Source organism: Crocodylus siamensis, chromosome 2 (assembly GCF_052110815.1).
Source record: "Crocodylus siamensis isolate JL-2025a chromosome 2, ASM5211081v1, whole genome shotgun sequence".
Classification (NCBI taxonomy): Eukaryota; Metazoa; Chordata; order Crocodylia; family Crocodylidae; genus Crocodylus; species Crocodylus siamensis.
This window is the reverse complement of record NC_143396.1, coordinates 288,421,860-288,445,150: the sequence shown is the minus strand read 5'-3', so window position 1 is coordinate 288,445,150 and position 23,291 is coordinate 288,421,860. Positions and strand designations below refer to the sequence as shown.

The following is a 23,291-nucleotide window of genomic DNA, read 5'->3' as shown; positions in this document are numbered from 1 at the left end:
GGATCACTCTCTCCTCTGTCCCAGTGTTTTCAGCTGCTCTTTTAAGATGGAAGAAGAGCACTGGGGTCTAACCAAGAGAGCTTGGCCAGATTCAACCTCATCTCTGGTACAGCAAGCTCCACAGCTGCAGCACTCCCACAAAGAATGCCTTGGCCTGAAGGAGCTGAAGTCCCAGGAGCACAGGTTGAGAGAGAAGTTACTTCGGAGGCGGCTGGGCAATTGCTTATGTAGGGCATTCAAGATAAACTTTGAAGTGGATGCTGAAATGAATCGGAAGATAATGTCAAGTGTAAGGTGCTGGAGTGATGTGGCCTTGTTGGGCTAAAGTAGCTTAGCTTGGATGTAAGAATCCAGGCAACGCAGTGGCTAGTCCTGTTTCTAGCCATGGATGACTCTGTGAAAAGAGAGGCCAGAACACCTATAGAAACAACCAAAATGACTCCACAAGTGTTTGGAGACTGGATCTCTGATTCACTAGTGGCAGAAGCTTTCACAGTAGTTGAGATGACATCTCCAGTGACTTCCATCTGCTGAACAAATCCACCTCCACCTTTTCTACACTAGAGCCTGGCCAGCTACTTTTTAACAAGTATGAACTACCATGCCTTAAAATCCTCACGTAGACAAAAGTCCATGCTGATATGTGCTAGCTAACGGAGGCGCATCTTAATCTCCTCCCTATACCTTGGGCAGTCAGTTTACAGCTCAAGCAATAGTGATTTTTATACCACAGTGGCAGTAAGTCAGAATCCAAAAGATGCAATGGATGCACAAGTGAGAGTTGGACAGAATAATTAGTTTTTTGGGTTTTTTAATTAAATTCAACAGCAAACTGAGAAATCATATGCAAACAAGCTACCTAAAAATTATTGAGGTTGCAAAATCAATGACTCCGAAATTAAGAAATGCCAGATTTACAGTTGTTCCTTCAGACTTAATCTGGTCCCTTATGTGTATGCATTTTTAATTCAGTCTTTAATTACATAATTCCACACTGATTTTTCTTCCTTCCACAGGATGGGTGTACAAGGAGGCATTAGCAAAGTTGCATGTGTATTTTCTTAACATAACATTGTATTAATTTGAGAGGCACTGGGGTTGTGGCAGTGACTTTGTGTCACCAGAAAGTTCCTTGCACATACAAAAAACTAGAACTCTTGGTCCCAAAATGATACCTTTTATTAGATCAACTGGGAAATAACAAGAAAATTGTCCTGTATACCCTCGCACATAAAGGGGATGCACAGATAGCCATTTCTGACAGGTTTTTTGGCTGCTTTACGCTGAAGAGGGTGGGAAGCATTCAGGGGAGCACATGAATTTTAACTTCAATTTCTTAAAACATATTTTTAAACCAATTGTGATGAATGTTATTAACAGGGAACGGTAGGCCAGAACAGGACTGCTAGATTTGAACTTTCAGGAGTTTGACTAGATCTCAACCTTACAGCTCAGGTCCACTTCTAGCAGAGCTAAATGCACAGGCCCATGAATCGCAGTCGCTATCCGTACTGGGCCTCTTGGTTATATCCAAGATGTGGAGCTGCGTTTGGCTGCTGGTACAGAACAGACAACCAGGCAGTCTGTGCATCTGGGGAATTGCTAGGCAATGTATGACTGGCTCTAGCAGCAAGACCTTCTCCCCTTTCCAGTTGCGGCTGTATGGAGGCATGTCAGGGGCAGGGTTCAGCGCTGTGCACCTGGGTGGTCACCATGTGGCAGATGGCTGCTAGGAGCTTGAGATGCAACTGGGGGCAGGGGGTTGACGTCCTCTGTCCTGGGGGATGTGACCCTCTACCTGGGATCTCTCAAGTGTATGTTAACTACCTTTCACAGCAGCAGAGCATTGGCTTTTCAGCTTAGTAATGGCTTGAAATCTCATGGCAGCCAGAGGACACACTGAAGGCAGACCTCACGTAAACAGACGCTGACATCAAGAGCCGGGAGAAGCTGGTTGCTGACTGACTCCAATGGCGCCATAACCTCGACCAAACAGCAGCCCGCTTTGAGGTAAAGTCTCTTGCCCTCAAAGCAAAGAGAAAACAGAGGAAGAAAGAGGAGAGAAATCCCAGCCTAGGCCTGCAAGACCTGTGACTTCTGCAGCTGGGTCTGTGGCTCGAGGCCTGGACTCTTCACTCAAGTCAAGGGCCATCCATGAGCCCTGGTAGAGACCATCCTCAAATCGAGGGGCTGTCGACAACAGCAGCACGTTGACTGCTTTGGTCCCCAGGCTTTCCCAGCTTAGTAATGGCCTGAGCTGCCACCGCGGCCTGAGGAAACGCCACACGGACACACTGAGGCAGCCCTCAAGTCAACAGCCGCCGACGGGAGCGCCGACTGACTCCAACGGCAACAGAGAAATCCCAGCCTACTCTCCCCAGCAGATGGGTCTAGTGGATCGAGAACTGATCCCCCAAGTTGGCTCATGCATGGGACCAAGCCGGCTCAAGGGTGGGGCCCCAATTGGCTAGTGAAGGGGACCGAGTCGGGTCACGGAGGCGCCCCCGAGCCGGGTGGGGGAGGGCGCCCCCCGCGGCTGGCGGCGGGCCGGCACTCTGCAGGCGCCCCCGCGCGGCCTGGCCGGGCCGGGCTGTCGGGGGCGGAGTCGAGCCGGGGCGCGGGGGCGGGGCCGGCCCGCACGTCACGGGGGGGCGGGGCGCTGCGAGGCTGCGGCGCTGCCGTCCCGGCCCGGCCCGACCCGACGCGACGCGACGGCCTGAGGCGGGGGTGCTCTGGGCCGCGCTCGGCCGGGCCTGGGGCCTGGGTAAGGGTCTGCCTTCAGGCCGAGGGGCCCGGCGCCCGCCCCCGCGCCGCTTTGTCCCGCGGGGCGGGGCGGGGCTGGGGGAGTGCGGCGGGGCCCACCCGGGCGCGGCCGGGAGGAGGTGGCTGCGGCCAAGACTAACGTGCGGGCCCCCGGCTGTTTGCGTTGCAGGCCAGGGGATGGGCGCCGGCGGCAGGTCCTCGCCGTAGAGAGGGAGCGGCCCCAACATGGAGCGGCCGAGCGGGGACATCATGCGGCGCAGCCCGCAGCAGGACTACGAGGTGATCCAGCGGGTGGGCAGCGGCACCTACGGCGACGTCTACAAGGTGAGGGCGCCTCTCCCCGCGCCCCCGGCGCTCTCGTCGCGGGGGGACCCTGTGCGGTCCGGTTTGCAAGGGCTCAGCGCGGGAAGAAAGGCTCGTCTCTCTGATGCTGAACCGATGCTCACCTTTCTCGGAGAGAGTTTGGGGCGGGGTGGGGGGTTGTACCTGACTTTGGAGAACGTGCCGTTTGTGGTCCCCGATTTAAGAGCGTGCGAGTTGATCCCTGGGTTTAATAATAGCACGCGAGAGGCAGGAGCGGATTAGCCAGCCCCTCCGAAGCTGGTGTGGAGTTTCAGATCGGGACGCAGTCAGCGTTGTGAATCCTCCGGACGGACGGACCCAGAGCCCTGTTTGTTTGCAGGCTTTACTGAAACTACTTCAACCGCAGGGATTTTAAATAGGTGTGCTTAGTGGATTTGGCACGGTGCGTATTGGGACCTTCACGTGTAAGGGGCGAGCTCTTACTTTGGAGGAGCCCTTGCATGTCGAGGAGGCCTGGCAACCTGCAGAACGGGTCTGAAGGGCTTAAGATAGGACTTAAGATTTTTAGCTTTCCCTGGCAAACTTGAGCTCTCAAGTGTGTGGGGAAAGGAGGCTGGAGTGTTTTACCTTGGTCTGTTGTGGAAGGTAGTTAACCCAAAGATGGAACATATCATCATACGTTCATTCATAGACCATGCAACAAAACCTCCTTTTGCTCCTGCATTGCATGACAATAGCTGGTCCTCTGCTGGAGATTGGATTTCTGACCTTAAGCTTAAATAAAAATGTATGGGTTAATTTTAAGGACACTTTGGAAGTGGTTACCTAACATAGGACGTTGCTTTTTTTTTTTTTTTTTTAGTGCAGTCTTCCTATCGCTTACTTGATGTCTCAGGGATATTAAGCAGTCGTCATGAATACAAGCAGCATCCTATGTATTTCTACAAAAGCTTTGCTGAAGACCGCCAAACATTTTTTCTAGGCATTCGCATGGTGGGCATATAAAAAGGATACTTCCAGAGTTGTTAGGGGCTGGAAGGCAGGTCCAGCCGCCTCCTGTACTTAGGCAGGAAAAACTGCTGGGATAAAATGCAGCCTGTTTGAATGAGCATTAGGTTTTTTGGATGCTTGAAATTTGAACAGCCATTTCTCCCTGTGAAGGTCTCACACAGAGATAAAACCAAAAGATCTCTGCCATGTAACCTAACAAAGTTAAACCCTGGGCGCCTGTTTTATGTTCATGGTGCCACTTGCAACTGATAGAAACTCAGGGAGTTTCAAGTCCTTGGGTCATTGGTTTTTTTATGTGTTCCTTTATAGACTGGTGCAAACAGGGAGGAACCATACCCCAAAGTAGTGCTATTGAATGCCCACAGCAAACTTATTTAAAAAAAAACCCAGAAATATTTTTCTTTTACCTTTGTTACAGTCATCTTAGATCTTACCTAGTTATAGTTACAAATAGTGCAGATAACTATTATTATTATTGTATAAACTGTCAGTGTCCATCAGAGCTGTTCCTTTCTCCATTCATGGTACGGCTCTGATCTGAGAGCCTGTTGTACTCAGGTGCCTCATGTGCTCTCCAAGGGATGTTGGCAGTCTGAGCACTGTCTCTTATTAAACAGCCAGTTGGTTTTGTGTGTTAGAGGGTAGACAGGAATATCTAGAGCCCTCAGAATATTGAAATAAATTAGAATTACTGTATTGTAATGATTAGGAACCTTTTTTCCTTCCCTCCAAAATAACCAGAATTCTTGCGCTTGTATGTGAAGTCTATTTATTTTTAGGCCCCCAACAGTCTTGACTTGGGTACTTCCAGTATTTTTTATGGATGCAATAAAAATGCTGATCTAGAATTCTTTTTATTTTTAGTATTTTATTTTTTTTTTTGTACATTTAACCCTTTGGGTCTTTTTCTTGGTTATTTGATAACCAGGTTTTGTAAAGGCAAGACCATGTTCAAGGTCTTTATCTGTAGCTGTTTGTAGTTATTCAGGAAAAAAAAAAACCCTGCTTTTCCTAAAATGAAACCTCAAAATATGGAGTTGACTTGTATGTAGCATCAATTTTATAATTGGAACAATGCAGGTATTTTTCCTCACTTTTTCAAACAATCTTTGCTCTGTCTTTTGCCATATGAGTCACCAATGTCTCTAGCACATTGGTGCTAAAGGATGCCTAAGGCTAGCAGCTGTTTTTCTTTGTTGGTGGGAGATCTGCATTAGGGATTTTTTCTCAGAGGCTTCTTGGTGATAGTAGGTTCATGCCTAGAAATCCTTTTTAGGAATTTAGCAGATTTTTTAGCCTGATTTTAGCATGTGGAGGAGGGGCTCAAGCCAGTCTGTGTTCACTCTTACATTGTAGCAGCATATTGAAGATGTATTAAAATTTTCTTTTGCTGTTGATAACTAATGTTTGGAAGCTTAACATTGAGATCTATTTCAGTGATTGGTTTTCTTTTCTCCCTTCATCGCATGGTGTACAATGGTTTATTGTAACATTGCTCTTGAGCACTGAGTTGTTGGCAGGGATTTAATATTTTTCTCTTCCAAAATACATTTCAGGGTGGGGGAGTGATGGCTATAAATAACTTATTTTCTTGTCAGCTTACAATGTATGTAAAAAAAAAAAAAAAAAAAAAAAAGTTTGGATCTGCTTGCCTTAGAGAGATCCCTTTCATAAAAACTATCAATATGCTAATTGCCTTATCTCTTTTAGAGATATATTTGGTAGCCGTGTTGGTCTAAGACAAAAAGGAATGCAAAGATGTCAAACTCTTGGTTCAGAGATGATACCTTTTATTAGACCAACTGAGAATCCTTGTCTCTATTAGGAATGTACCTGCTTACAAAGGATAGCACTGTTAACAAAATTATAATCTAGTTAACATCTTTCTTGCTACAGTGCTTTACCTAAATTGCAAGCTTTATAAAGAGGTAGCAGTCAGGAGTCTGGATGTTCAGTGGCGATTGAAAAATGTTGTGATGACATAATTTTGCCCCAGCTCGGCAAATGCTTAATATGCTGTTGTTCATCTAAAGATCCTATAACACTCTTCAAACAGTTGGGATAGGTGTTGGTTCCGGTTTCCTGGCAAAATTCCTGTTTGCCCATCTTGCAGTACTAGTGCCTTTCACATAAAGCGTTGTATAAACAGGAAGTACAGTGAGCAGAATCTAATGACCTCTGTGCCCTGGCCAAGTTCCAGCCCAGGTAACCACCTTCCTTATTACTAAATGTCTTTGGGATCTTTAACAACCACATGTGGTTTGGTTCACATTTCACTGAAAATATACTTCTAGCACCACATCTCCCTATGCCATCCTGTGGCATTGATTCAGTACTGAGTGCCACTTGGTGAATCTCTAAACAACTTTTTGTGCATCCTGCATGTTTCCTGGGATTGTCCTGTACTTGTACTGACCCATTCTTTGCAGTTCGTGTATCTGATTGGGTTCATAGCTCAAAGAAACTAAGGCAGTGAAACAGAGATTATTATACACATCATAGGTACGGTATGCCAGAAGGACTAGAAAACATATGTTATGGTAGATAACGTAAGCAAACAAATTATATTTTATTGGGAAATCCTGTTAGGGCTATTTTTTTTTTTTTTTCAGTGTTTCTGAATTTTTCCAAAAACACAAATTGAGGGAGACCTGCATCCTGTCCCCTGGAGGCTAGAGTATTCACTTAGGTAGTACATAATAGCAGGTTATTGAACCTGGCTCTTCTGCTTCATGGTTGAGTGCCTGATCCACTGGGTTTTTGGACAGAAGAAGACCAGGACAGACCACCATTTCTTTTTTCCCCTTCCCAACCTCAGACCTTTGTTTTTTTAGGTCCTATGACAAGTGTCTATAATGAAGTGATTTAACTTTCAGTGTTGGCAGGGAAAAACAGACAGACAAACAGGAGATCCAAACCAGTCATTTCTGATTTTGGTTAGTTGTCCGAACTGAAACAATGGTTATTCAGAGTTTGACTCCTGTGTGCTGCTTCTGAATGATGCATGGCTAAAGTCAGTCTCTGCAGAGGTCATAATACAGCAATAATATGCAGCAATTCTCAAGCTGACTTTTTAGCCATCTTCCTCGAGAAAACAATGTCATAGTTTGTTTGTTTTTTTTTAAATTAAAGACAGATTTCACCTCCATTGCTAACAGAAACCCTTGGTGGGCTGAATTTGCAAATTCTTATTAAAGTTATCGGGGGCAGGGTAACTCGGCTCCTCCTCCATTTTACCTTCTCAAACTTGTTTTTTTGTTTTGTTTTGTTTTTTCACTCCTGCATCGGTTAATCACACCAACACAGGAGCAAGCCATGCTGTTGTGTCACTGATCTCTGCTGGTTCAGGGAAAATACAAAACGTTGAAGGTGGTTCTGTGGGTGTGTCCAGACAAGTGGGAACATGCGTTTCCCTGGGGACAAGTAGCAGTGGCACACCTTGTGCCGCTTTTGCTTGTCCCCAGGGAACGCCTGTGCTGCATGTGCATGGCAGGTTACCCTGGGCGGGGTAGGGGAAGCTGGGGCCAGCAACTGTGCTGGCCCCAGCAGCCTTACCTGGGGGCCTCCTGGGAGCTGTAGCTGCATGCTCCTGCAGCAGGAAGCCTGGCTGGCAGCTGGAGTGTGGCTCTGGCCAGCCAGGCTCCTGTTTGGGATAGCACACGCTGCTACCATGTGCTCTGCCCCGCTTTTTTTTGGTGTAAGTTTGCTTTTTTTTGACCCTGGGATCACCCAGGGTCAAAGAAACCCCCTGTGTTGTGAAGTAGCAGCACAGGGAACTCCTGCATGTGCCATGTGTGGCACCATAGACGGGTCTACACCACCATGTACCACACGCCTGCACTCATCTGGATGTGGGTAGTAGAAGCTCCTCTGTTTTAAAGACCAGGCTTTAAGTTGTATGTCATTCTTTTTTGAAGTTTCCATAAAAAATGAAATCCTGCGCCAGTCAAGTCAGGCCTGCTTAGTGAGTATCGTTCTCAGAGCAGCTGAGCACTTACTGCCCGCTTAAGTCAGAGTGTGCTTGAGTACCTGCAGCTCATTCTGTTTAGGCGCTTATTCTAAAAGCACGCTGGCACCATAGATTGTGATGCTCAGCATATGTAGTTTTCAAAATACTCCATTTTGTACAGTAGGTCAAAAATGGTGTAATTCTAATATTATAAAAGCCTAAGTCTGTCTGTCTGTCTGTGTCTGTCCGTAATGCTTTATTTGCACTCTGATTGGCTGACAAACATCCAAGAAGAAGTGTTCCAACAGGGGGTAGTGCGCGGCCATGATGGTGGGGACACGGGACAGCGCAGAGGGGGTGAGGCCGCACAGCTGTCCTTGGCCCCCAGCCCTGCTACCTGGAGGCAGCGGCATCAGAGCAGATGGAATAGGGGGGCTGCTCCCTGCAGATGGTGATGATGGCGGCTTGAGGGGGGGAGGGGAGAGGCCACCAGAGCTGCCTCACTCCCCCCCACCCCCCTTTTGCTCCTTGGAGGTAATGGCGGCAGTGGCAGCACACGGGGGAGTGGGGTTGGGACTCCGCGTGGGGGGTGAGGCCACCAGCCTTGGCCCGCCCCTCCCCCTTCTGTCATCACCGCCTGCAGGCCTGATGTGGTGGTGGTGGGAAGAGGAGCGGGAGCGGGCCTGACGCTGGGGGTGGAAAAGAGCTGTTTTCACCCCCCAGCCCTGCTCCTTGGACCCAGTGGCACTGCCTGGTGGAGTGGGCCCAGACCCCAGTTGGCAGCAGGGGGAGCAGCCGCAGCCCCAGCGTGGGTGGGTAGCAGGCCCGGTCTGGCTATAGTTGCGGAGAAGGCAGGAGCGGGCCTGCACACACACCTGCCCTCCCCGAGCTGCTGCTGTGGGGACTGGGGCAGCGGTCCCAGGCTCTAAGCGGAAGGAGGGAGCGGGCTCAGGCCTGGCACTGGGGGTTGTGGGGAGTGGGCCCACGGTGGCAGTGGGGAGGGCAGAAGCAGGCCAGGGCTGATGTGGCTGCTGGAGGTGGGGATCAGGCCTGGGCCTGGGTCTGATGTGGGTGGGGAGTGTGAAGGAGAATCGGCCTTGGGGGGGGTGGAGGAGCAGTGGGCCTGGCCCCACATGGCAACAGAGGGGGGACGGGAGGAGTGGGCCTCCCCCCCAGGCCCAGGCCCACTCCTCCCCCACCCTTCTCTCCTGCATCCAGCAGAGCCCTCTCCTCCTGTCCCCCTGCTGCCTTCTGCTTTCCCCACCCTCAGGCCCAGGCCTCTCCTGGGTCTGCTCCTCCCCTGCTGCTGTAGCGGGGAAAGCAGGAGTGGGCCCGGACCCCAAGCAGCAGGAGGGAAGTGGGGAGTGGGCCTGGATGGGGTGGGAGGCATGGGGCTCCATCCCTCCCCACCCCCCTTTCATTCTTGATGGGCAGTTGGCTAGTAAAGTTCGTATCAGCATAGAATTTGGGCTATGGTGTTCTTCATCAGACGCTCCCATCTTTCCACTAATACAGTCAGGGAGACATCAGGTAATCTGATTGTCATACATGTACATTCCTACCCCTGCACATCAATCAAAATCAAAGTGTTTTGTTCAGCAGCATCCGTTGCCGTCATGCAGGAACCCTTGTGCTCCAAGGCTGAGACTGTACAGGATGGTGTGGGATCTGCCGCTCAATTCCTTCCTGATGACCATGGCTTAGAGATTCAGCTCTTGGTTCCCTGAAGCTATTCCACCTCTTTTCTGATAGTCAGGAGATGTACATGTTAGCAGCAGTCAAATTAGTTAGTTGCCTGTTCATAGCCGCTTTCTGAGAGACTTCAGAGTTATTTGGGAAATTTTTAGTATTTTTTTTTTTCTTCCCTAGTAAATGTTTTTCCTATTAGCATCTTCCTGTCATCAGGACTTTAGGATGTTGGCTAAAATTCAGAATGGTCATGTTAGCATCCTAAATCTCTCCAGACCAGGAAGGTTGCTTTGTGGCTCTTAACCTGTGGTATACTGACTTTTTCTTCTCATACTTCTGGCTCACAAGAAATATTTAAGCTTCCTACTAAGTTAAAACACTACCACAATGAAGTTCTACTGTTTTGCACCTCTACAGCACAGAGGGTTTCACCAGTCTCAGCTGTAGTAGCTGCTCATTAAGAAGACTGGATAAATTGCTGTTCCTTCCTGATTGTCTTGTTAGAGAAAACTCTTTGCTTATTGTACAGAAATCTATCACAGTCTTCATCTGTTTGCTTCTTAGACCAGGGGATTTAAAGAAGAGTTTATTTTAGCACCAGCACAATGGATGGAGTTCACAAGAGCTGTGTGAGGCTCCCAGATAGCGAAAACCTCTATCCCAGGACAGATTGAGAACTTCTCTGCTGGATTTGTGTGCTGTTTGCACTAGTCCAAAGGGTACTCGGAAAGATCAGGCAGTTCTGGCAGGCATCCAGTGTTGATGCAGTTATTGAGCTGTTTCTGAAACCAGTGTCTCCAATTTCAGAGTGATTGTTTTACAACAAGAGAACTGTCCTTCATTCAAAGCCACTTTGCACCTGAGAGCATCTCATCTGGGTGGATGTTTAGAAGTAAAGAGGTCATGTTCCACAGATGTACACAAGGTATAACAAATAGCAGGAAAGAGGCCTCTGGACAAACTTATGTGACAAAATGAAAAAGATTACTGGTTGGGTGTGGACATCATCACCTGTGGATTATTAAAATATAAAGTCCACTACTTCAGATTATCTAGCATCCCTCTAAAGCAGTGGTTCTCAAACTTTTTAGACTCCAGTCACCCCTCCATAACTTCTGTGAGTGGCAGCCCATTTAAAAACAAATTTACTTATTACAGTGCATTCCTTCTTGCAGAGGGACAGGACAGTGGGGACGGAGGAGCGGATAACCCTAGCCCACAGCATCCTGGTTGATAATCACTGCTGTAAAGACTTCTGGATTTTTGCCCAGTTCTGTAAGGATACCCTTTACAGTTATTAATGTAAATCTATAAGGCTGTGAAGGTTTTTCTATTCTGCTATATCCCAGATTCCTTGTGATTTTTCTGAGTGTTTCCACCAGTAGTGGAGCCAGCTCCCCAATGGGACCTGTTGTGAGCCTCATGGATTGCCATATGGACTTTCTGCGGCACACTGAGTCCTACACTCATCATTGAAAGCCTTCTGTCTAGTAGCAGTTACTTCTGCTGGGGAGTTACAGACCCCCAAAGCAGCTTCTGCTGCGTCTCTTGGACCACACCTGAAGTTCTTGCCAAATATAGTAACAGATTTCATTTTAAACAATGTAGTTAGCCATATTTTTCTCCAACCCCTATTCTAACTGTGAAGGCTTTAAACTACATACCCTCTGTTTCTAGGGTCCTAGCCTTTTATTTATAAGAAATGAAACCTTTAATTTTCTCAAGATTGTCCAAAGGAGGAAAGGTCACTCTGTTTCTGCACACAGGTTATCTAGATAGTTCCTCCTATGGGCTACTTTAGATCTTCCAGATGGTATTAAAACCTGTCCTGCTGGGGCACAGATAGTCTTTGTTGCTATCTTGGAAAGCACACCATTATTACCATCTGCAAAACAGTTATTTGGGTTTCTACTCGGACCATTGCCATTTGGTGTTCATCAGTGGGAACCTGCAAAGAGGTGCTGCTTTGACATTATTTTACAAGGCCTTTTTAAGGTTGAGTCCAAGCATCCAACACTTTTATATCAGGCAACTTGTGAGTCACTGAAAAGGGCTATATAAAATAAGCAAGCTCTGGAAGAACAAAGATGAATTCGTGTAAGGGTTTGGGAAGGGTGACACATCTAATAAACCAGAGTTCTTGGAGATGAGTTGTCCATTAGAAGAGGAACTGAGGATGGTAGGTTCTGCATTTCTGTTTGCATCCTTGGTACAAGAGCACAAGAGTATTTTGGGCACACGTGACCCCAATAGATTCTGCTGACCAAGAAACTAGTGTTCATGAAAGCATTGCATACTATTAGTATAACATAAATAAGGGTAACATGTTTTAAATATCTCTAGTTACTCCATTCCTTTTTTTTATTTGATTTTATGTTGCCATCTTTTCTATGCAACATTTGGTGTCACCAGCTTCTGCAGCAGTAGAAGACACGAAAACCTGACTTCAAACAGCAAGCATTTCTTTTTACCTTTAATTGAACAATGTGTTCAAGATGTAACCTGGATATATCGGTGGTGAGCAGCCAGCTTTTTTGAGAAAAGTCACTGTTCCCCACTCAGAAAATCTGCAGCATTAAAACATGAAGGAGACTTGATGTACTATTTTGAGCTATAAATGCAGTATCTCAATTACACAGCTAGGGAAGATGCAGTAATGATTTTTATGTTCTTTGGTAACCATGGTTGCCAGAAACCTCTTCAAAAAAGACTAGAATGCAGTGAACTATATTGTATGGTTTAACTTCAGAAATCAGATGCAAGGAAGACGGAGAATCAGGCTTACAGAACAGACCTTTTTTTACCACGATGGAGCAGGCCCTGAACCTTTATTTTTTTGTTCTGTTCTCAGCCATCTGTAAGCCCACTTTGCTTCCTGATCACTGTTATTACATTAAAGCAGAGGTGTGTTACACCAACCCTCCAGCTGGCTGTTTAACAGGCAGACTTGTATGATTGTACCCCAAATATAAAGGTGGAGATTTGCAAAGCAGCGCAGGGATTTTAACCATTCATCTTAATGGAAGATATGTGGCAAAAGCACCGCTGCATTGCTTTGAAAATCCCTCCTAATTCAGGGAGTGCTCAGTGGGGGAAGCAATCAAGGCAGTTATACCTAATTAGATTAGCATGCTTTATTTTTTCATATTGATGGAATAGAACATCAGTCCTGGGAATGGGAAATGATGGCTTCTGGTGCACGGTATGCCACTCAAAACGTCTGTTACGTTTGAGGCGGGTTTTGAGTCAGCTATAGTTGAAATGTTCTGCAGATGTTTGAGGTCCACTGTGGACTAAGGGAAAAGACTCTGATTTATCACATGTATATGAACGATGCATAGTGTTCTGCATTCTTAGTTCTTATTTAAAAAAATAATAATTGGGAATTTTTCAGGGTTTAGTTTTGAAATGTAGAAACTGGGATGAAATCAGGATAAAAGGAAGAAATGGAAAAAATTGGTTTAAAGCAGGGAAAAATGTGAGGGAGGGAACAAGGCTGGGACTAGGGGAGGGGCACGGTGCAGCCCATCAGCTGCTCCCAGTGCTGCAGCAGGGAGCAAAGCGGGGAGAGCTGTCAGTGGGGGCAGGGCAGGGGAGTGCAGCCCTTGCTGCTACGTGCCCTCAGAGAGGGCTGTGGGGCTGTGCCAGGCTCTTCCCAGGGGGGCTGTGCCCCCGGATCTGCACAAGAGCAGGCTGCTGCTGCTGGCTAGTGCCAGCAGCGGCACCGGGCTCTTCCCAGCGCTCTGTAGCCTGCTGCCGCTGGGGCTGGTGGGAGCACTGGGCTCGCAGCTCCCAGTGCCTGGGCCAGGGCTGAAGCCGGAGCCTCCGGGTGCACCTCGGACCCACTCGCCCCGGCACCAGTTTCTGTGGCCCATCCCATCCCTCCTGGGGTCAGAGCTGGGAGACTTGTATCCCCAGGCAGCATCTCTCGCCACCCTCCTCTGGCCCCCGAGTGGCCGCCCCCGTGCCTCATGCGGCTATCGCTACCGCCTCCCCACCGTGTCTGGCCTGAAACCTGTGCCTCGGGTAACCAGCACAGGTGCACTTTCAACTTACTGGCACCACCCATTTTTCAGTTCAAATCCCTGTTAACTGGCATGAGTGGGGAATGGGCCAGTCCCCACATGTGCCAGTTAATAGGGATTTGAACTGAAAAATAGTGTAAATCGGTAAAAACTGAATGACTTAAAAAAAAAAATTAGGGAATTTATCGGTGAAAATTGGTAAAAACTGAGAATGCAGGACACTATGAATGCAATTTTTTAGGGAGTGAAGAAGTAATTTAAGTCTAAACTCTCATTTTATTAAACAGTTGAGAAGCTAAGAGAAACACAGTAGAAAGCAGGAGTTCCCAAAGTTTTGTTTGTGAAGGGCCATTAAGTGCGTAGGATAACACACTGGAGCCACATAAGATGATCCTTCAAGTGAGATGCCATACCTTCTGTAGATGTTGCATTATACACCTTGTGCAGAGTTGCAATAAGGACAATCTGGCATTGTTTCTAAATTAAGCTTGAATGAGAATTATGCAGCTGATTTTTTTTCTCTTAATAATCTGGCCTCAGCCCTTTTGCAGGACACATACCAATGCTTTCTGGGTTGCAAGTGCCCACGGGCCATGCTCTGTGGACCCTGGTATAAAGGATCTAAATTCAATGGACTTTTTATGTTAACAGAGCATCTATGATGCTTTCCGCTTTGGGGAGCAGGGAGGAGGAGAGTTTCTTAGGCTGCATTAAGTGTGTTGATACAGGCCAAATACCTGTTCCAGCAGATAACTTAGAAGAGATCTGGGTCTGTAACTGGGCCGGACGTGACGATTCTGCTGGAAGGTGAAACTTGTCTCTCTCGGGCAGGTCTCCGTGCAAATGTCAACAGCTCCACTTCGAGCTCTGATACTTCTGCTTCTCAGTTGCATGTTTATGAAAGGACATTAATAGTTCCAAAAAATTAGATAGCTCTGTAAGTTAATACAACACTTTAAAAAACACACTGAGAGGCACCTTCTGTGCCTCTGAGAGCTTGCATTTAAACCAGGCCCAAAACACTGGATTGGGGCAGGGGGTGACTCAGAGTGAGGTGGGATTGTTTGAAGAGGGGAGCTTCTGGGGCTTTGGATAAGCTGGCAAGCAATTTGACTGCAGAAGCATTGTGCATATGCAGAAATTACTCCTTATTCTATCACTTTGCCATCCCAATGGCCTCTCCCCCCCTCCTCTTCCACCCCCCACCCCCAACACGCGTGGGCACAATTTGTGTGCGCCCATGCTTTGAGCTTTGACTGATTCCTAGACTGTGGGCTTCCGTGATGGGTGTGGTGTTTGTGAGAGGAAAGGGGATGCTTGGAGCAGGCTCTTCTGGCATCAGTAAGCCTGCTACAAGGCACAAAAGTCCTGAGCGAATAAGTGAGGAAACAGTACACTGCATCATCCTGATGCATGTATGAAAGGGGGGCTTTGGTTGCAAAGCCCTGCAGGAAGCTTATATTCCACCAGCTCCAAAAGCTGCCTGAGTGAGGACAGATGGCATCTGTAGTGCGGGGTGCTCCCTTTTTCTTTTGTTCCTTGGCTCGGGTTTATTGGGTAATATTGACTTTTTAAAATGCCTTCCTTTATTCCCTGCTAGTCTCCCATGCATGCCTTCGTTCATTGCATCGCACACACTTGCATTTTCATTTGAAAATGGGGCAGTGAGGTTGAAATGGAGTTTTTATGAAAGCCCCGTGGTTGGTGCCTGGGCAGCATTGATTTCTAAAGTACCTTTCTTCATCTTGAGCAAACTTGGAACGTGTATTTTTTGGGGATACTTTGTGAAACAGTCTATTTTGTGTCACCAGTTGTGATGTTGAGTTGTGTTTTTGAGAGTGTGGCTGTAATCTCTTCTTGGCTTGTGGAACCGCTTTTTTATTTTGGCTGTTGGTGAGGATAAAAGGGCCAGTTCTGGTATCTTTGTGTGAAATAGTTTTATGGTCTGCTGCTTTCCCCCTGGGCAGGTGCACACATCACAGAGCCTCCATTGCAATGGGACTCTTTGCAGGAAAGAAACCAAGGACCGAGGGAAGAAAGCAATTGCGTGTATAGACCAGGGGCGGGCAATAATTTTGGGCAGAGGGTGGCTTACTGAGTTTTGGCAAGTCATCGAGGGCCACATGACAGGTAGCTCAGGGCATATAAATATTAATTTTCTAATTTTTTTTTAGGAGCCCCGCGGGCCAGATAGAATGGGTTTGCAGGCCGCGTCTGCCCCCTGGGCCGCATTTTGCCCTCGCTTGGTATAGATAGACATAACTATTGTATGCTTATCAAAGGATGCCGATAAATTGTTGACAAAAGTGTAGCAGAACCTTACTGACTTCAGCCCTGCCTTATTCAGTGTCAAAGTTAGGGTGATTTAGCTAACTTGTATTCCTACAAGCTCACATGAGCGCAACACTTAAATCATATCTGATACATGCTTCCAAGTAGCTGCTACTCATCCCCTTTTAAACTGGTTAAAAAGTACTTTTGTCAATACCCTGAAACAGCTCCTTACACACAGTAGCTCTGGGTTGGGGTGAAGTGTACAGTTATGGTAGTTCATTGCTTCTTAGATTGAGAGCTTCCATACTTAGTCAACTCAGTGGGATTTTCCACAGTGAAGGCAATGGTAATGGATAATCCTCAGGCTAAGTCTTGATCAATCTTTTAGAACAGAGGAGGGAAAGACAGGGGAAAGAAAAGCTATCAAAACAGAAAAGCAGGCAAACTCAGCCAAGTGCTTCAGACAAGTTTTAATTATTTCTTCCAACCTTCTCAACCACATTCGTCCATGGTATCTGGCTCAAGAAGTCTGGTCTATGGAAAATCTATACAGCTGCTTAAGAAAAAGCAGAAGTTTAGATGTATTGAGAAATCAGTTGTAGTCCTCTGTGGTTGAGGATGGCAGATCATCCAGTTATGTTAGTTTGGGGTGACTTCTTCAGGGGCCAAAGGTCTTTCATATCCTGGAGCAGGCACAAAGCAAGGGGAGTGATAAAATGAAGTGGAATAAACGATGGTAGATAAAATGTGTGTGTGTGTGTGTATTAAAAGGTGTTGTTAAAAAAAAAAAAAAAAAAGCAATCAATTTAAAATATATCTTTCATTTTAAAAGTAAAGCTATTTAAATGCTAACGCCTAAATTTCTATAATGTCATAGTCATAAAGAAGTCAGGCTGGAGGGACCTCCAGAGTGCATTTAGTCCAACCCAGTGCCTAGGGCAGGATCATCCCTATCCAAACCATCCCATACAACCAATAATCTAAACTCTACATAAGACAGCAGTCAACCCTGACACAACATAGACCTGGCACCCGAACCTGCCACAGGTCAAACAGGGGAAGCACGGTTGCATACATTATAATTAACGTATATAAGTTATATAATTATCTTTACTTAATTATAGTGAATTAAATCCATTTCAAACACTGAAATTAAATAATTATTACACTTAAAGAGTTGAGTAATACAGATTTGGTGCTCATGCTTTAAAGACAGCTATGCCCCTGAACTGGGTGGGAAGTCACTCATCTGGTGAAGCACCTAAAAACACAGATGAAACCACTGCTGCATCTCTCCATTGCAGCTGTATCCATAGGTGCAGGGAGAGTATATTCTTCAGTTCAGTTTAGTTGAAAAACTCATTCATTCAAAGAAGGAAAACTTGTTTTTCCTCTTCCAATCTGGGTAAAAAAAAAAAAACAAGGTGTGAGAATTTGAGATCTACCAACTGAATGATCTTGAAGGATGTGATGTTCAGAGACAGTTCAACATATTTAGCTGTAAAGGATACTTCTTTTGTTCAATAAATTGGCTATTTTTAATTGCAAAATATTTGGATCCCTTGTCTTGTATATTCTGCACTTGTACCATAGTTGTTATTTACCTAATTGAAGCAATTTAAAAATGTTTTGTTTGTGCATTTTAATTGAATTCAAATTACCATCCAAAAGCAGTTTGGCATAAATCAGAAAATTAATCTAATAAATTAGAACTGTCATTCACCAGATTCAAACCTGGTAACATATAATTAAGGTTCTAAATAAATGCATTTTAAATTACAGAATTACTGAAATGCATGTTTATACTGTGTCTTTCTGGTCAGCAAAAAGAAGTATTGTAATATATAATGCATTTTATAGGCTGTGTTTTACTTCACCAGTTTACATGTCTTAATATATCCACCAATTAGAATCAGCCTTTCTTCAGGAAAACAACTATAAAATAAAAATGCAAAACAGGGTTGAAATGGGATGATTTAAATCAGCATTTATTTTGCTTGCTGCCTGAAATCCCAATTCAAGTTAGTGATTGGAATCACTCTACCCTGGATTAAAGTTTGGATTTCAACTCAGTGTGACCTTGGAGGAAGAGCATTACCCCTGTAGGTAGGATTACCATATTTCCAGTTTCAAAAAAGATGACCTGTGAGGGGTGGTAATATGATTGTGGAAGGGCAGTGATACGCCTGTGCTCTGCCCCTGCCCCTTGCTTCCAAGGCACAGTCCCCCTCCCCCCCAGCCCTGTTGCTGCCCCTCATTCTCCTGACCAACAGTACCCCCCAGCCATGCTGGTACCCCTCACTCACAGCCTGCAGCCTCCCTGTCCCTGCTGATGCTCCTCACTCCTGACTCGCAGCCCCCTGGCGCTTCTTGTGCCCCTCACTCCCAAGCCACAGCCCCTTTAGCCCTGCCGGTGCCCCTCACTCCTGACCCACAGGCCTCCGCTCCCCACAGCCCTGCCAGTGCCTCATTCCCAACCCGCTGCCCCACCCCTTCGAGCACAGGCATTGTCCCTGGTGCTGCAGGGCAGCTCTCTACTGCCCCCAAAAGGTCCCCCCACCCCCTTCCCCTGTTTGAGGGGCAGGTGCCTCCCCTGCCCTGCTGCAGCCCAGGTATCTGGACAGCTTCCCCTAGCACCAGCAGGCACCTGCCTCCCCTTCACACACCCATCCCCTCCACACACCCCTGCCACACACCTACAGCCCTCCCAGACAGTCCCCAGGCCCTGGCCCTCCCACCCCCACCCCCTTACCTGCATGCCGCTGCCAGGGCTGCTCCCCCCACGTGTGTGTGCGCCCTGCCTCCAAACACCCTTCCCCTGCTCCCCCCAGCCCCAAGCAGCTCCTTGCTAGGGCAAGCCTGGAAGTGCCAGGAAAAAACTGCAGTGTTGAGTAGAGCAAAATCCTGGACATCTGTTGATATTTTAAAAAAAACCCACCTGGACAGAGATGGAAGGGCCCAAAAAGGAGTTGTCCAGGAAAACCTGGGCGTATGGTAACCCTGCCTGCAGGTGTTGAAACACATGATCCAAAAGCCTGCTTAGCCTGTTGCAAACACTGAGCTGTAAAGCTGCCACATGGAGCCCAGTTGCTCTGTTTGTGGCATGACTCTCCCACCTTACTCTCCGTAGCTGATCCCCGTTCAGGAGAATAGCTCTGCCTTCTTCATTTTAACATGGTCTTGTCAAGCTCCCTTTGTTGAATTTGCTACTGATAGTTTGTTTTTCAAGAGAGGTGGCTGTATGCTGGTACTGAAGAAAAGATGTTTCTTACCAGTGAATTATCCTTCTTGAAGTTAGATTGAATCTGTACTGGCATGGCACAAAACACTGCAATTCTAGGTTAAATGACTTTTTTATTAGAGGAAAATACTTAGGTTTATGAGTTAGAGCTAAACATCTGTAAGAATGTGCTAGAATATCTTGTGAGCATTAGGAAATGGCACACAAGTGACACTGGGGTGAAAACTGGAATCTGCAGAATCTGGATGTCTGTCTTACACAAGACAGAACCAGCTCCTTGGTTCTGATTTTTAAAAGGGCCCTTAGGTCAAATAAGTCCCAACTTGAAGCTGGGAAAAAACAAGCTCTCACCAAACAGACAACCAATGAAAATACTTTCATACTTGATTTAGTGTGTGTGTGATAGAAAGGGACAGAGAGACAGTGAGGGGATGGGGAGAGCGGGGTGAAGTTTTCTCATGAGTTTGCAGTGCAGGCCTTGAAGACTTGGGCAGCTTAGTCAACTAAACTATTTTCATTTTCCAGATCCTGGTAAACACAAAAAAGTGAACCAGTAGGATAAGTAATGGAAAAGAAGTGAGTCTTGAAATTCTTTAACAAATTAAGGCAGTTTAATAAAAATAAGATTTTTTGTTTTTGTTAAAATATGATTTTTAGCATTGCAATCTGTGTTTTGCTTAGACTGCATAGCTCCTTCTGTGTCTTATGAATCCAAATTCTTAATTTTAAGAGTGAGAATTGAGAATTGCATGGTGGCCTGGAGTTTCCTGTGTGATCTTGGCATGTTGCCTAGGGTCATATCCTTGCTGGATATACATTTTAATTTCTTTGACTTCAGTTGAGCCACAGTGACTTACAAAAGTTTGTATTTTATCTTAGTTTACCATCTATAAAATAGGGATGATGGTACTTCTGTGACTTGCAGGGTTCTTAAGACTATCAAGACTTTTTAATGATATATGTAGAAGAGGAGATGAGCATCTTAGAGCAGTGGAAGAACAGGTTAGGGATTACTTGAAGGATCTGGGTTACTTCAAGTTGGCAGGGCTGAACAGGATGCATCCTAAAGTACTAAAACCATTGGCTATGAGAAGAACTGATCCTAGAGCAATTAGGCAAGGTAAAGTCAGAGGCATGGGTGACTACCTTTGAGAAATGTTGGAGGTTGGTTGTGGTCCTAGATGACTGAAAAAGGGCAAATCACTGAGAAAGGAAATAGAAAGAATCTGAGGAATTACAGACTGGTCAGTTTGACAGAAGTCAAAGAGACCTCAAAAGATTTTGGAGCAAGTCATTGAGGAATCTGTTTCCAAGCACCTGGAGGAAGACAATGAGGTATTCGGGAGCTGCCAGCATGAATTAATCAAGAGCCGATTGTGCCTGACCAGCCTGATCTCTTATGATAGGTTGGGTTAGTGGACAGAGGAAGAGCAGTGAATATAATATACCTTGATTTTTAGCAAGGCTTTTGACACTCACTTATGCCTTTCTCCAGGGTGGATTTGATTTAAACCAAATTGATTTAAATTATGGTTTAAATTATGATTTAAATCACTGGTCAGGAAGCCTTGATTTAATCTGTTGCTACAAAAAAGTGCATTCCTGTTGTTTGATATTCTTTATTCATTTAACTTCTTGAAACTTCATACTTTTAGATAAAAGTAAAGGCTTGCCTGTGTGTACACAAACTTGCAGAGAGACGAGAGGACTGATGGGTGGGTAATCAGGTCTGTTATCTCTCGTCTCCATACACTGCTGTTAAGAAGGATGTTATTTCTGGAGACACAAATCCCCTGTTTGAGAACTGAAACCAAGCATTACAGAGATGCTTAATGGGATCTTCTAGACTGAGCACTGAGTTCTGTTGAGTAGAACAGTTTTCTTTAATCTTCACTAATCTATAGAGGAGCCTGTGGGTACCCCATAAGATTGGACCCCTAATATAGTCCATGGCCTGTTCTGACCTATTTGTAAAACTTTTCTAAAAAGGTTACATGAAAATATTGTCTCAAATAGTATATAATAAGAAGTTAATCCCTATTCCATGATGACATGTTTGAGGTTTAACATATTTTAAAACTATTTTATATAGGTTTTTTTTAAAAGCATCTTAACAAAAAGTATAAAAAATACAATTAAATAAAAAAAAAATCTGTTGGGTTTTTTTAATTGTTGTTTTTTTAATCCACCCTGACATTCTCACTAGTAAGTTAAAGAGCTATAGTCTAAATGAAAGCACTGTAAAGATGATATTTAATTGGTTGGATTGTAGTGCCTGTGGTAGGGCACCTGCTGTGCCTGCCACTTTAAGGTTTCATGTTGGCAGTGGAGCAGCCACCAGGTGGGTGCTAGCCTCATCAAGGGTAGCATATGACCCTAGGAGGACCCTGGAATTGGCTGAGGGGGCAAAACAGCCTTCATTGTAACCCAGACCCTCAGAGAGGGAAGGAGCAGTCTGCTGAGCAGGCCAGGATGCAGCATCAGGCTGAGCTGCTCCTGGAACATTTGGAAGTAAGGGCAGGTGCTATGAGGATGTTTTGGAGGCTCCTGGGCATGACTGAAGACTGTGCCCTGTCAAGGATGCATGGTGTGGTGGGGCTGTTCATGGTGGAACAGTCCCCTAGAAGTGCCAGGCCAGTTACCACCCAGGTGAAAGGCAAGGAGGGGCTCCTGAAAACCCCAGCCCCTGCTTATGTGTTGGTTACTGACCAGGGAAGAGACCTGGGCCAGGCAAGCCCAGAGGGGGACACCTGAGCCCAGTGTAGTGGGGTCAGGCAAGGTGGCAGTCACGTGAGCCTACAGGGTGAGAGACCCCAGTGCTGGGGCCAGGCATGGCGGCAGCCACCTTAGCCCCACAGGGTGAAAGACCCCTGTGGCCCCAGGAGGGGCTAGGAGAGTGAAGCAGCCCACTGAGGGGCAGGAGGCCCAGCAAGGGGCTGAGAGCGTAGAATGGCCCAGTTGAGAGTGGTAAAGATGAGTGGCCCTAGTGAGGGGCAGAACCACTGACTTAAGGAAACAGATGTATCAGAGGGGATAATATGGAAATACTGGATGTGACCCAGAAATAGCTGCGAGGGATCGAATACATGTAAGGGGAGGTCAGAGCATATACTTAGGCCCTTGTTATCAAGAGGTCAAACAATGGGCAGCCTCCTGCCTTAGAAATAACATTTATGTTATTTTCATCAAGGTATGGCAGGCGGGTTTTGTCCAGAACAGGCAGGTGGCTGGCGCCGAGACCTGGGCCAGCAAGGCCAGCCTTTTACAGTGCCCAAAGAGTAGTCATCAACTGTTTGATGACTAATTGGGAAAGGGTATTGAGTGGAGTTCCCCAAATATATGTCCTGTTTAATATCTTCATTAATTGATTTGGAGACTGGGAGTGAATGCACAGTTAGTAGGTTTGCAGCTGACACCAACTTGGGTGGAGTTGCAGACACTTTGGAGGATAGAATTAAGATTCAGAATGACCTGGATAAATTGGAAACATGGTCCAAACTTAATTAAATGAAAGTCAGTAAGGACAAGTGCAAAAGTCCTGTGCTTTGGGAAGGAGAATGATTGGCTGGGCCACAGCATTACTATAAAGGACCTGGAAGTTAAAGCAGACAGTACGATTGATGTGAGGCAGTAGTATTCTTTTATTGTGCGGAGAAAAAAAAAAAGCAAACAGTCTACTGATTAACATGAGCATCTTTTATATGTTAAGAGAAATGACTGTTTTTGGCTGTATTTAGCACTGGTGATGGTTCACCCCGGTGTACTGTGCACCACACTTCAAGAAAGATGTGAACAAATTAGAGCTAAAAAGAGCCGAGCAGAAAGCAACAAAAATGAGCGGTCCTGAGAACGTGAGGAAAGGCAGAAAGAACTAGGATTACTTAATCTGGAGAACAGACCACAATGCAGGGTTTGATAACAGTCTTCAAATACGTGATTGGTGCTTTAAAGAGACTGGTGAGACTATTCTCTGTGGCTGCAAGGGACTGGATGAGGAGCAAAAGTCTTAAATTGAAGCAAGGGAAATTTAGACTGG

General features: G+C 46.0%; 1 protein-coding gene across 2 annotated transcripts in view; it reads left to right on the top strand.

Moving 5' to 3' along the window:
• The first annotated feature begins 2,642 nt into the window (after window positions 1-2,642).
• Window positions 2,643-23,291, top strand: part of MAP4K5 (mitogen-activated protein kinase kinase kinase kinase 5) — a 111,132-nt gene continuing 90,483 nt past the window's right edge. For both annotated transcript variants that reach the window (XM_090034339.1, XM_090034338.1), the window contains exons 1-2: window positions 2,643-2,764; window positions 2,933-3,087. In XM_090034339.1, the coding sequence (XP_089890465.1) occupies window positions 2,989-3,087 (99 nt within the window). In that variant the 5' untranslated portion in view covers window positions 2,643-2,764; window positions 2,933-2,988. The remainder of the gene's footprint in view (window positions 2,765-2,932; window positions 3,088-23,291) is intronic.